This window comes from Mustela nivalis (assembly GCF_964662115.1).
Source record: "Mustela nivalis genome assembly, chromosome: 11".
Taxonomy (NCBI): domain Eukaryota; kingdom Metazoa; phylum Chordata; class Mammalia; order Carnivora; family Mustelidae; genus Mustela; species Mustela nivalis.
Window position 1 is genome coordinate 95,581,041 of NC_139030.1, and position 14,813 is coordinate 95,595,853.

General features: G+C 42.4%; 2 protein-coding genes across 4 annotated transcripts in view; one reads left to right on the plus strand and one right to left on the minus strand.

The window, feature by feature from the left end:
* Positions 1–10,266, minus strand: part of CCNYL1 (cyclin Y like 1) — a 37,119-nt gene extending 26,853 nt beyond the window's left edge. For 2 of the 3 annotated variants that reach the window (XR_014300433.1, XM_082690047.1), the window contains exon 1: positions 9,663–10,264. Coding sequence is in view for 2 of the 3 variants with exons in the window: in XM_082690047.1 (XP_082546173.1) it covers positions 9,663–9,888 (226 nt within the window). In the remaining variant the exon portion in view is untranslated. Of the gene's footprint in view, positions 1–9,662 lie in introns of all 3 variants that reach the window. The other variant, XM_082690048.1, reaches the window with a different exon arrangement.
* The window catches only part of PLEKHM3 (pleckstrin homology domain containing M3), a 1,279,556-nt gene that overhangs the window by 274,727 nt on the left and 990,016 nt on the right, over positions 1–14,813 (plus strand). The gene's annotated exons all lie outside the window — the stretch shown is intronic.

Sequence of the window (14,813 nt, forward strand, 5' to 3'; positions counted from 1 at the left end):
AACCCCACCATATGACACTCCTCAGCAAGGTCCATCCCAAAGTACTTAGCCAATCGTGTAAGAAACCGGACCAAGATCCTGAGAGAGTAATGGTTAAGTCTAGTATTCCCCAAACCACATAACAATTGTTCTGTTTTTTAAAGGCGTGTTGGCAGTCTAATAGAAAATAGTATCCTTGGCTTCCCTGGCTCTTAGAGAATCAAAATGTGATTAAAACCTAATCAGTCTTGGGACGCCTGGATGGTTCGGGTCATGATCTCAGGGTCCTGGGATCGAGTCCCTCATTAGGCTTCCTGCTCAGCGGGGAGCCTGCTTCCTCCTCTCTCTCTGCCTGCCTCTCTACTTGTGATCTCTCTCTCTCAAATAAATAAATAAAATCTTAAAAAAAAAAACCCAAAAAACTAATCAGTCTTGTCCCACATCAGGCTCCTCGCTCAGCAGGGAGCTTGCCTCTCTCTGCCTCTGCCTGACAGTGCTCTCTCTCTCTGACAAAATAAAATCTTAAAAAAAAAAAAATCAGTCATATAGTGAATAATGTCTAATTCAGCATTTCACAAACTTATCTACCTAGAATCATTTTTTCCTCCAATAGAATCTTTCACAATCACCATTTCGGACTTCTTGGTTTAACAGGAATCTGAACCATCCATTTTAATGGTACTGCCAGCACTAGAAATTTACATAGCTAAACATAGCTTTGTTCTTCATGGAAATTCCTTCACTGAATTTGAAGTCTGTTTGACTGCTTTTGGAGAAACTATTCTATTCAACATTTTTATGTAAAAGAACCATACATAAAAATTAAACTTTTTTTCCACATATTTGAAAAATAAGACAATGTTAGTTATTTGGAAAATCAATGAATTCAGCTGTGCTCAAAGTGACAAAGACTTTCACAGCTGCCTCTAACCTAAGGCTTTCGAAAGTGTTCATGACCAACTTCTTACAAAAAAAAAAAAGCAAATATATCACATGTGAATCTAGAAAATAAGCAGAAATGTTTGTAGAAATAAACATACTACCTATCAGTGCCTATGGCACAAAAGAAGTTTAATTAACACTTTTCAGTGGGAATTCTAGGGATCTCTCTCTCTCTCTCTCTCACACACACACACACACACACACACACCTTCCCAAACCAAGATATGCTACTAAGGATCTAAATATTAAAAATCAAGAGGCCTTGGGTAAAAGAAATATCAATATGCAGAAAAAGTACAAAATGAGCCCAAGTGATAAGAAGGAAATTGGCACTGTCCCTACTCCATTTAGGCTGGGCCAGCTACTGCTGCCCTGGGACTTCCCAAGAACCACTGAGAGAGGCAGAGCTGGGGCGCCTGGGTGGTTAGGCATTTGACTCCCTAATTTCAGCTCAGGTCTTGATCTCAGGGTCGAGACTGAGCTCTGCTTCAGGCTCCCCATTCAGCAGTGTCTGCTTGAGATTCTCTCTCCTTCTCCCTTTGCCCCTCCCCCCACTCATGCTGTTTCTATACATAAATAAATACTTTTTTAAAAAGAGAGAGGAAAAAAAAAAAAAAGAGGCAGAGCTGTAGATTCTTGGCTACTGTCTGGAGCTTCCCCAGGCTTCCTTTGCCATCACGGGGGGTGGGGGAGGGTTGAGCATGATGGAAGCCTTTCTAGGATGTATCAACAGAGGAGAGCAGAACTGAGAAAGGCCATTTAATTCCTGGGTCAAGTAGTAACCAATTTACTCCATGAACTCTGGTTATAGAAGTCAATATATGTATTTTTTTAATTTTTAGATATTAACGTGTAAATGAAAGAAACCAGGTTAATCAGCAGTACTGATGGTCACATTATAGGTACAAACAGTTAAAGTCATTTGCTCCTTCCTTTAACAAATATCCTATCATGAACAAAAATTTGCAAGAACCAAAATAATACTTTGTTTAAAAATTACTCATCAACTCACAACCATTACCTTGTTACTTACCCTTAAAAAAATAGCTCCATTTATGTCCTACTTTTTTCCTGACAAGCAATCTCAACTCCATTCGAATATATTTACTATTTAATGGATACACAATGGCCTACCAAGTGTTATTCCCATACTTTAGTCAATCACACATTTTTAGGGTTCAGGTTGCTTACAAACATCTATTCTTATGAGGAAAATCTTCACATACATAGTTTTTTGTCTATCTCCTTAGGAAAGATCTCCAAAATGGGATGACTAGACCATAAGGTTAAATAGTTGTCATGACTCAATGTATAATACAAAGCTGCTTTCTTATTAAAAAGGTGGGAGCATTCTAGTGTGTAATGCTATCAACTGCACCAGTTTTCACTCCCACCCTGACTTCTGATACCTGAAAGAAAAAAATTCCTACTGATATAAATGAAGAAGTTCACGGTCTCTAATTTGCACTTCTGATTATACAATTTAACTATTTCACCCATAGTTAACAGTATTATTTCCACTTTGGTGAGATGCCTATCACATGTATGTATTATATGTACTATAATTACAAGGACCCTAAAATGTTCTCAGTTTGTATGAGGTTTTCAGAAAATAATAATCTTCTGTCTCTAGCCTATGACAATTTCTATATAACTTGCACTTTTTGCTAATGACAAAAACTACATTGCTATTTTATAGAATGGATACTTAAGCCTTTAGATATTAAACTCAGATGAGCACACACACAGTATTTCTGCACTGTCCTTTACTGTCTTCTCAAAAACCCAAGACAACTGAACTACCCTATTTGCTCTATGAAAGAGAAAGACTGCGAACCATTAAGCCAAGTGTTACCACCTCCCACCAACATGCACATAGGCATGTGTGCACACAGCAATTTCATGAAATGGCATGAAATTACTGTACATCTTGTATGTGACTCTATCCCAAAATTACTTTTTTGGAAACCTCTAAGAATGTTTTAACCTAAGAGAAATACTCCTGAGTTCATGATTAGAAGCTATGATTCAAATTGTATTTTAAGACCCACCACTTTTTAAAAAAAAATCAATTTAAATTGCAACTTAACTTGACAGCATGACAGGTTAATGTAGGAAAGTAGGACTTCAAAAAAAAAAATTAAACTTGGATCTTAACGTAAATACAGAGGAAATCTATAAAACTATTGACATCCAATATTGCTTTCCCCCTAATCAAAGATTCTACCAGTTATAAGATGCAGAGATGTTAAAAATGTGAAAATACAAGCAACTTAGAATAAATGAAATGCATTATTAAAGGCCAAATGTGTAAAATTATGCAACTATAAGTGTAGTAAATGATTTTTCCTTGTCAAAATATTAGGGAAAGAAGGAAGTGACCAAGAAAGTGTCAAAGCAGTGTGTTTCACAAGGAGATTGTTTCAATATATTGATTTCATTATATTCCAATTAAATAGAAGATGTCAGCAGTTTTTCTGGGCCAGCTGCTGGGCACCTGTTCACTTAAGGCTTCCTGCACTTACTGAACTATGCTGTCATCCTTACACCATACCGTGCTCATTTTATGGCCCATTAACACAAATATCTCAAGTCTTAAAATTACCTTCATTTTATCCCTGAGTCCACACCTTCCAGGTAATTCCTAATTCTTCTGCTTCCTACCTCTGGCTTCTAAACCACTTCTGTACCTGAATCTACCTTGGTTCTCAGTCCTGCCATTTCGTAGTGAAGTGCGTCTTTTTTCCTTTACACACTTCTAAGGAGTATTTTTGCTCAGTTTCTTGAATGTCAGAGAACATTTCTGGGCTGCAAGTTACCTTTATTTCATTTCACACTGGGCAATGTTAATATTTTAATTCTAAAACCCAAGTACTTTAACACACACACACACACAAACAGTAAGGGAAAATAGTAGTATCCAAAGTAGCCCACATGATAAATCATTCAATAAATTCTACCACAGTATGCCATATATCTGTGATTTATATCCCTGATCTATCATCTCATTTTCAAAACTTGAACAACTCAGTTTATACCCCTCAGAGCCCATCTTCTCATGTGTAAAACATTTAATTTTTATACTATGTAACACAACATTGTTCGTGAGGATGGAAAGAAATGCAAGAGCCATCTACGTTAACATATAAAGCACAATAAATGACCAAAAAAAGCTTTCACAAGCGAACTCAGAAGCAAAAACTGAACATTCAGCATTTCATTGTAAAGTCCATGAAATGTCCACTCATTACTCTCAGCCAATATCACCTCAAGCAAATATGTGCTTTGGCGAACACTAAAGGGAAAGGACTCAAAGTCACACAAGCAGTAAGAATTTCTCACAGTGATTTTGGTTTAAATATCTAGTTCTCCTGCTTCTGTCATGCAGATCACTGTGTGTCCTCTCCTTGCTGCTTCCATGTAATGTAACCTAGAGATCACTGCACAGCAGTGAGGACCTTGCTCTTCTTTACAGCTGCGTAGCTCTCCACTATGTGGAGGTACCAGTTGATTTTACCAGCCTCTTACTGGACACTTATTAGTTATTTCTAATACTCTGCTCTTGAAAATATTGCAACATAAACTGTGTGAATATGTGATTTCATACCTGTGGGGTATATCTTCAGAATAAATTCCTCAGGGTAGGACTTCTGGGTTAAATCTATCTGCAATGTTGTGAGATTGGGCCGATTTCCCCTTTATGGGGTCAGACCATTTTGCATTTCCAACAGCAATGTATGAATGTAACTGTTCCTTCACAGTCTCACCAAAGAATGTGGTATCAGTGGATTTTCTCCCAATAGGAGAGAAACCATAGTATAGCTTTATTTTGCATTTCCCCTGTGCATGAAGACATGTTTAAGGGTCATCTGCATTTGTTCTGTGGCTTGCGCTTCATATCTTTGTTGTAAGTCGCTCTGTATTTTAGGCCTGTATTGTTTTTCAGTTCAGTCTCCTCTTGCCTCTCACCTGAACTACCGGAACCAGACTTCTACCTGGTCTCCCTGCTTCCATCCAGGCCTATGTTACACATGCTCACACAGTGGCTAGTCTGTTTGTTTGTTTTTAAAGAATTAATGTCATTCCCCTTTATATAATCCTCCAAAAGTTTCCCATTACAACTAAACTAAGATCCCAATTTTTTGTGAAGCCCCAGTATTCTAAAGGTCTGAATCCACCACATTCCTGTTGGCATCCCTCACCCTGCGGCTTCCATCCCGGTGTCTTCCTGTCTTTGCCTGCACCAGCATATTCCCACGTGAGGAACTGATCGGAAGCATCTTCTCCCATATCCTCCCATAGCTCCCTCTCACTTTAAGGGCTGTACACTTGTCACTTGAAAGCAGCAGTCTTACACCACTTCGTGTAAACCTGTCCTCCTCCAATCCTTGAACTTCTTTCACCACTTCACTATCTGAGGTTCTTTCAATATTCATGTGCTAACCCTAGGTTCCTCTAGCATCTAAGAAGTTAAAGTTATAGGCTTTGCCCTGTTTATGTCTGTCCTGCATCTGGAACAATGCCTAAAAAAATCTCTGTTTCAGTGTGCCCAAATCCAGTTAAGCTTCTCCCAATTTCCCCAACTAAGATTTCTTCTAATGCTTCTTTGGAGAAGTCATCTTAGACCGGCATGACTTTCAGATCTCTTGGAGTAGTAGTTATTTCGAATTAAAGATACAAGACAGTCTACAAAGAACCACAAAAATCTCAAGGAGGAATTCTAACATCCAGTGAAAAACCAAAAGTAACTTCAATTTGGTATAAGAACATTTAATGTTAAAGTACTTTACCTACAAAAAGAACAAGACATAAGACAAAGAATACCATCTGAATTCTAAAGAGAGGTACAATGCAGCAGTTTTTATCTGTGTCCCCAGAATAAAGCATGATAATGGGATTGTGTTCTGTTTTACTATAAGAGATGCCCAACCATAAAGGGTAGGTAAATGAGTAGTGTTCCAACCATTCAAAGATACACTAAACAGTTATTAAAAGGCATGTGGTAGAGCTATGTGCAGCTCCATGGAAATATATCCTGAGTGCTCTCTGGGGGTCGAGCACAGTTCCAAGAACTTAATGCCATTATTTCTCTTTAAAACAAAAAGCTATATGGAGGGATCGAGTCCTGTATAGGGCTCTCTGCTCCTCGGGGAGCCTGCATCCTCCTCTCTCTCTGCCTGCCTCTCTGCCTACTTGTGATCTGTCTGTCAAATATTATAAATTTAAAAAAAAAAACAAAAACAAAAAAATAAAGCTATAAAGCAGCACATGAAGCTATCTCATTTTTGTAAAGTTAACAAAATAAAATTAACAAATGTTTATATACAAATGAAAGGTTTAGGAATAAGAAACACTAAAATATTAATAAAAGTTCTGGATTTTCTAAGTGAATGACTTTTTTGTATATATATTTATTTTTAAGATTTTATTTGACAGAAATCACAAATAGGCAGAGAGGCAGGCTGAGAGACAGGGGGAGGCAGGCTTCCTGCTGAGCAGGAAGCCGGACCCCAGGACCCTGGGATCATGACCTGAGCTGAAGGCAGAGGCTTTAACCCACTGAGCCACCCAGGTGCCCCTTTTTTGTATTTTCTAAATATTTTACAGCAAATGCCTATTGTCATTAAAAAAAAAAAAAAGTGTTTAAAATAGCTATTGGAAAGAGGAAAGCTCTGTTGCTCAGAGGTTTTTCCACATCAGATTGACAATTCTTTCCTCACTCACTCTTCAGGGGAAGGGGGAAGAAGGGGTCACTTGAGAGAGAACTTTTGGCAAGCAAATTAGCGAAGACTGTAAGGTTGGAACATAAAAGGCTGTATGAAAAGTTGATGAGTAATATAAGGTCGGATAATAGGACTTTACTGTCTTATTTTGTGTTACTGATACTACCACCAGTTATTGTGGATACACTGTTAGATAAAGGTAAGGTAGTAGAAAAATTCTTTTGAGTCTATCTGAAATCTATATTAGGTTCTTAGGAATATCTCTTTGAAATGGCTTACAAATGTTTCAATGTTAAATTTCAATGTTTCAATGTTAAATGTTGAAATGTTTCAGAAAAACAAGGCACAACATTATTTATGGAGGTTCCTGTCTAAGAAAGGAACCAATTAAATTCTTCATCATGGAAAAGCCAAAATGTTCTCTATTTAAGTAGGTATTTCTTAGTTCCCCTGTAAAAATTGTCTGAAATAGAGACATTAAAAGCAAACTTTCAATGTGCCTGCACTTCATAGTTGGTGTTCTGACCCTGTTTCTATGGAAACCTAATAGGCAAATGCTGAAATTGAGGGTTCTCTTATCATTTTATTGAACATCAAAGAAAATTAAGACAAACTAAAATGAATTTTAACTATGTTAAATATAAAAGGTAAATTGTATATTCACGAACTTTTTTTTTTTTTTTAACTTTTCTGGTTTAACACTCCTTATAGTCCTATACTTAATACTGGGTAACTTACCTTATCAGCTTTTCTTACTGTTCCTGTGTCCAGGGCATTCTTGGCTTATTCGAGATCACCAGAACAAACTCTTTTAAATGCATCAATGCGTTTACCCGACTGGTTAATCTAGGCTATATCATGACTTATTCTTTTAGTCTTATCTACTGTAATAATTACAGACATGGAAGGGAGAGGTAAAGTTGCCTCTGAATTGCAAATCATCAAGCTAAGCGGAGACAGGCCTATCGCATGGATAAATAATAGCAGATGCATTCTAAAGAGGTTTTTAGGCACCCCAAGAACTGAATTTGGCAATCCATCCCTTCCATGTCAGTTTCTTCTGTTCAGCTGCTGTGTTACAGTCATTGCCCATCTCAGAATCTCTCCTCCATCAGCAATGCAGGGAGAACACACTCATGCCCTTATGTGTAGTTGGAAGGGCCAAATCAGACAGACATGAAGATGTGTCACAAAATCTTCAAAGAATTATTAAAAGGTCCAAATTTGGTCTCTCTTCCAACACTACCCATCTACTAACTACTTTGACAAATCACTCAGAGGCTTGCTTACCTTACAGCACCAAGAAGAGCAGAAGTTTTCACAAGTATTTACATGCTTTCTGTTTAAAAGTACAATGAACTCACATAATTTGCTCATTCTTTTACAACACTTCAATATTCTGAAAAAGCAGTGCTTTCCAGTTACAAAGCCATACCCATCATATGGGTAAATCCACAGGCTTAATTATTATAACTCAAATTAACAGCCCACCTAAAGTTTACATAGAAAAAGAACTAGACATTTCCCCTAGGAAATAATGAAATAAGCTGAATTACCCCAAATGGGCTAATGGGGCTTTAACATCTTTATGATACAATGTTTTCTACTTCAAAGGATATAAGACTTCATTAAAGAGCCAGGCAGTTACTCAGAATTATCTTTACCTAGTCATCCCTTTCCAAAATTCCAGAGGCAAAAATCAAACATTTCCTCTTTACCCTCCCCCCTCCCCCAACCGTTTAGTCAGAACTTTTACCCCAACATTCTTAAAGTTGAACACGATTCTATAGACAGGAGCGGGGAGGAAGGAAAGAGAGATTTGGAGACATTCTTGTGCAAGATCTGACACTTTAAAAAACATATATTTTATTTATTTATTTATTTGAGTGGGAGAGAGAGAGAGAGAGAGAGCGAGCCCACAAGCAGGCGGAGGGGCAGAGGAGGAGGGAGAAACAGACTCACTGCTGAGCAGGGAGCCCGGTGCGAGGCTCCATTCCAAGACTCTGGAATCCTGACCTGAGCCGAAGGCAGACACTTAACCGACTAAGCGACCTTGACACCCAGGATGACACACATCTTAATTACCAAACCTTTATATTACAAATTAAGGTCTAAATTTATGGCTTTTTTTTTTCCCCCCTCTCCGGAAACTTTTGACCAATCAATCGTCTCATTAACCACCCGCCTCTCATTTTTAGAACGGGCAACAAGTAAGTGAAGTCTGTTAAGTCACTGAGGTAGGGCTGAAGACCTATTTGGGCCAACGTGGGTATTAAAAGTAATGAGCACTGCCCGGATTCTCCGTTCGGTATATAAAGTATTTCTGGTAGCCCTGGCAGTAACGTTCCGCACCGTTCACAGTTATTTCAAGACCCTTCCTCCCATCATTTTCTGCCCGTCCGTCTTCAAATTCTAGAGGAAGGCAGCTTCCACCGAGGCTGCTGAAAACCGCCTACTTAGGAACACCACACGGACTCTCCCAGGCCGGTCTGTACCGTGAATTTCAATAACAGATCCGTAACAATGCGTCTGAACTGTCCCGCGTGTCCAGTGCCTTAACGGGTGGGAGGAAGGATACCATCAGGCTCTTACCTGGTTTCTTCGCTTCGGTAAGCACAGGGAGAGGAGGTGGACGGGGGATTTACATTTTGGGGAGAGAATATACCAAAAAGTCTTCATAAAAAGTCCTTATAAAAGTCCCCCGAGATGTTAAGTAGACCGACAAACAGGAAGGAGTTGCGCCTGGGGGGGTCTCGGGCCGGGCTGGGAAATGGGAAGAGGGGAAAGAACCGAGCGTTCGGGGCAGGGAAGAGGGAGAGCAACTGGCCGGCCACGACGGGGAAAGAATAAGGGGTGGGGACGCCAGGCAGAGCCAGCCTTGATCCCCGGCGCCCAGCCCTGGGCAAGCCGGCTCCGGGCAGGAAGGCGCCCGAGGCGGCGGCTGCGTCCCGGGGGACCGCCCGAGAGCGGAGCGCGTCGGCCCCCGAGAGGGACGAGAGGTGCCCGCCTCCTCCTTACCTTCAGGCATCTCCCGGTCGCTGATGTGCTGCAGGTGGTGGCCCTCGCCCGCTCCGAAATCCAACTCGGCGGGCTCCACGGCAGCAGGCGCCGGCGCTACTGCCACCGCGTCCCCGGCCGCAGCCTCGTAGATCTCAGACTCGTAGTCGGGCACCGCCGACCCCTTGCGCCGGCCCAGCTTGGGGCTGGCATTGGGGGACACGCAACAGGTCAGGGTGTTCCCCATGGGGCGCCTTCACTCCTCGCCGCCTTCACTCGCCCCCGACTCCGCCGCGCTCAGCAGCTACCCCCTCCCCCAACAATGGCGCGGTCGGCACCGGCAGCCCCGGGCTACGCCGGGGCTGCGCCGCGCATGCAGGCGCGGCCTCGCCCGCTGTCCGATGGTCCGCCCAGCCGCCGGGCCCGGGGCAGGGCTCCGGCCCCGGCCGCACCCCCGCCGCCGCGCCGCTGCCGCCGCCTCCCCCAAGCCAACTAGTCTGTGAGGGCGGTGACCAGCCCGGCTTATTTAAAAGGGGTGGGGACCCGACAAGCGCTGAGACGCGCAGCCACTGCCGGGAGAGAGCGCGGTCGGGGCTCCTCCTCCTTCCGCCGCCACCTCCCGACTGAAGTCCGCTGGCCTGGCTGGCGCCTGCCAACCGGAACGCATTCTGTGGTCACCTGGTTACAAGGGACCAATCACGCCCAGAGTTCCCTCCACGCGCCCGCCTCGGTGCGGTGGCACGTGACTCACAATGCCCCGCCCCCGCCCCGCGGCGGCTCCGCCCCCCGCGCGGCGCGCCTCCGACTCCAGCTCCCATTCATCTCGCGCAGCCGGGAGTTTTCCGGTTCTGCGGGAAGCGCTGCGGGCGTTTGTGGCTCCAAGCTGCCCTGGGTCGGTGGGCTTTACAGAAAGTCTTGTTAGGAAAGAGCCGATGCCGTCAGGAGCTCGGTTGCAGCGGGTCCGACAGCTGACTCATGGGATGCATTGGTCGCCGAACTTAGTTCCCCCCGAGTTGTTGACCGTTTTCGTAACCAGACGCCCCTCTCTTGCCCCCCAAGTTTCAGTTTTCGCCTGCCACGTAAGCGCAGCCACTCCCGGAGCCCTGGCCCCGCTCGCAGGAAGGCGCTGTGGCTGTGTGTCTTGCATGAGACTCGAGGACACGTCACCCTCCCTTTCGTTATCGGGGAAATGGGGACCGACTTGGTCCCTCCCAGCCCAGAAACGCGGGGATTCACCAACTCGCTTTTCTCCCTTCTGTTTATTCCCTTCCAAGGCAGGAGTTTCCAGGTTTTTTATCTTTGGCCAACAGTCCACTAAGCACGATTTTCTCATACGAAATTGAGAACCACAAAACGGGGTGACACAGTCCTGATTTGATGATGATGATGATAGTTTGGCAAGCACTTAACTGCGTGCCCTACCCCGTTCCAAGTGAGGCACTCCTTTAACCCTCAAACACAATCCTTTTACAGGTACTAAAGAAGAAATGGAGACGAAATAACATTGGACACGTGATCGCTCAGGTGTGGGGCCGGGATTTGATCCCAGATAGTGCAGATCACCCCAGGCACCTTATCGTGATTACCAGAAAATAAAGACAGAAGTAAAACTTGAGAGGAAGTGACATGGTATATCAGGATTTTTTTTTTTTTTTTTAAGGAAGGACAATTTTTTAACGTAGATTTTATAATGTTTTCCCTTCATTTAATATTCTCTCCCACATGCTAGGCACTGTATGTGAGAAAGCCTCCTGCCCTCAGTGAGCTCACAGAGATGACAAAACAAAGGCTTAGAGAATCCTACTGTCTGAGGTCAGACTGCTGGAAAGGGCTTGAGTCTGGGAGTCAAACCTAGAACTAACTGACCCCATAGTAGATGCTGAGGGACAGAGGATAGATTTTATCCTGCAAACATGCGACAATTGAATAACGTAAAGTCGAGGAATCACTTTCAGATGGTTTGTAGCGAGACAAATAAGGACTCAAGGAGGCAACAAGGCCAATTCAGAGACTTTGTGTTCAACTAGGACTGAAGGCAGTGGCAGTGACTGAAGTGGAGGGAAAGGCCTTCAGATGTTTAGGGAGATGGAATCGAAGGGCTTAATGACTAGATATGGAGAGACAAGTGAAGAGGGAGGCAAAAATGGCTACCAGGGTCCTGGCTTGGCGGACTGGGTAGACAGTGACTCTCTCCTAGAGAGAGAATACAGGAAGAGGAACAGGTTTGAGGAGGAAGATAATATTTGCCTGTTAAGTGGGACGTGCGAAAGGAGCTGTCTGGTGGAAAGTTGGATATTTACCTCTTTTGACTGATCTGTTTTGTAATATCCCAACTTACATTTTCAAAAATAACACATATTAAACCAAAAAAGAAAAAAAGAAACATAATCAGGGAAACGTCCTAAAGCTGACATGCTAAGAATATAACATTTGTTAATGATTACTTTCACAGAACAACTTGGTTGTTCATAGAACACTATGGTTTTAGCGAATGAAGCATTTTATGTAAAATAAAACTGTTAAATGAATAAACATGTAAAATTGTGTTTTCATTAGAATATATAGAAAGTAATTTAAGCCACAGGTACAGAAATGACTGTCTTAAGAAGATGTGTGTAATTAAAAAGATTTTTTTTTTTTTTTAAAGACTGGGGGCGCCTGAGTGGCTCAGTGGGTTAAGCCTCTGCCTTCGGCTGGGGTCGTGATCTCAGGGTCCTGAAATCGAGCCCCGCATCGGGCTCTCTGCTCAGCAGGGAGCCTGCTTCCTCCTCTCTCTCTCTCTCTCTCTCTGCCTGCCTCTCTGCCTACTTGTGATCTCCGTCTGCCAAATAAATAAAATCTTAAAAAAAATAAATACATAAAAAAAGAAATAAAAAGAAAGACTGGAGAATAGAGAGATTTAAGAGGCATTTAAGTAAAGCCTGAAAAGGTGAGCAGTGAACTCAAAGGACCTGAGTATTAATCAGGAACGACTGATGGATCAAGTGAGTCCTGTGAGGGTGGGGGCCACAGCTGCCTCTCATTACCGGGCTACACCTAGAACAGTGCCTGGCAGGTAGGCAGGCAATAAGCAATTCCCTGCGGGGTCAAGGATGGGAAAGCTACAAATGCCTTTGGCTATGGCAACTGGGAGACTGGGGATGTGTGTGAGGCAGATGGCAGGTAGTGAGTAAAGAAGTGAATCGGAGGTGGGACAGGGAACACCAGGACTCAGGGCGTCTCTTCCCAAACATTTGACTGAGAGATGCAGTAGTAGTTAGAGGGCGGTGTATGATTAAGGATTTTTTTTTTTTTAAGATGAAAAAAAAAAAGTGAGTCTATTTATTTGTTAAAGGTAAGAGTCAATGGAGAAAAAATGTTTGAAGTTACAGAAGATAAGAGAATTATAGGAGCAAGGTCTCTGAGAAGGCAAAAGTGAGGTACTCCAGAGTTAGGAGAGATTAGCTTTGGACTGATAGGAAAGCAAGGAAGAGGGAAGGACCTGTGTGGCCACATAGACATTTCTAATAAAGGAGAGTCTTAGGAAGAGCTCATCTGGTGACCTCTATGTTTCTCTATTTTAATGAGCTTCTACTTGGAAATCTCCTCTGGGGAAGAGAGAATGACGTGTAGATAAGTCCACACTTCATAAAAGCTCAGTATATTTATCTACAAAAAGTAAATATCTTCCCTCAAAGGTGGGTAAATTGAAGAGACACTTGACCACAAATCTTGGAGCTCTAGTATAAGCAGGTATGTTGCAAAAGTAGATGGGGCTAATTATTTCCCCCAAATAGTTAAATTACAACAACTCTGGGGTGCAAGTAAAAACAAAATTAAGAAGAAAATGACACGTAATTGCAAAAAATGTGAACATTTACAGACACTTTAACCACATAAGGTACCCAAAAATGGACGAAAGGGAGGAATGTCCTCCTTTATTAGGATGGCAGAAAGAAAAGGTAACCTCAAAAATCAGAGAAGCAGGCACGCCTGAAACTAAAGTAACTTTTATGTGTCAACTATACTCAAAAGAAAAAAATAGAGAAAAATCTAAATATCAGAGAAGCAGGGATAATTAATAATTAATTTAATTGTTTAAAAGATGTAAAATACGGTTTGGGGACAAAAATTGACAATAAAATGAAATTGGGAAACCACAGTAGAATTGTAAAGATTCAGTAAAGTTTAGGTTTCCATGAACAACATATTGTTAAATCCTCAGTGACTACATTCCATGATAATAATAATAATATTGTCTGAGGGGCACCTGGGTGGCTCAGTGGGTTAAGCCTCTGCCTTCGGCTTGGGTCATGGTCTCAGGGTCCTGGGATCGAGCCCCACATCGGACACTCTGCTCAGTGGGGAGCCTTTCCCCCACCCCCTGCCTGCCTCTCTGCCTACTTGTGATCTCTCTCTCTCTCTCTGTCAAATAAATAAATAAAATCTAAAATAATATAATAATAATATTGTCTGAAGTTCTAGGAATGTCATGAGATGCGATTTTTTTTAAAGATTTATTTTTTTAAAAAGATGTTACTTATTTGAGAGAGAAAGAGAGCAAGAGCATGAAGAGGGGCAGAGGGAGAAGCAGACTCCCCACTGAGCAGGGAGTCAGATGTAGGACTTGATCCCAGACCCCAGGATCATGACCTGAGCTGAAGGCAGATGCTTAACCGACTGAGCCACCACCCAGGCTCCTCAAAGATTTATTCATTTTAGAGACAGCGCATGAGCACATGACGGGGATAGGTAGAGAGAATCCCAAGCAGACTCTGTGCTGATTGTAGAGCACAATGCATGCTCGATCCCACAATCCTGAAATCACAACTCCAGCCAAAACCAAGGGCTGTTCACTTAATCAACTGCACCAGCCAGGGACCCCTTCAAATGCCATTTTGGATGATTCCTATAGACTTGAGACAATGCCCAAGATTATGTTATAAAATAGTGCTTGCATTTAACAATAGACACACATCAAGGGTGCCTGGGTGGCTCAGTGGATTGAGCCTCTGCCTTTGGCTCATGTCATGATCTCAGGGTCCTAGGATCAAGCCCTGCTCGGGCTCTCTGTTGGGCAAGAAGCCTGTTTCCCTTCTCTCTCTGCCTGCCTCTTCCTGCTGTGATCTCTCTTTCTCTGTGTCAAATAAATAAATAAAATCTTAAAAAAAGAAATAGACACACATCAAAATA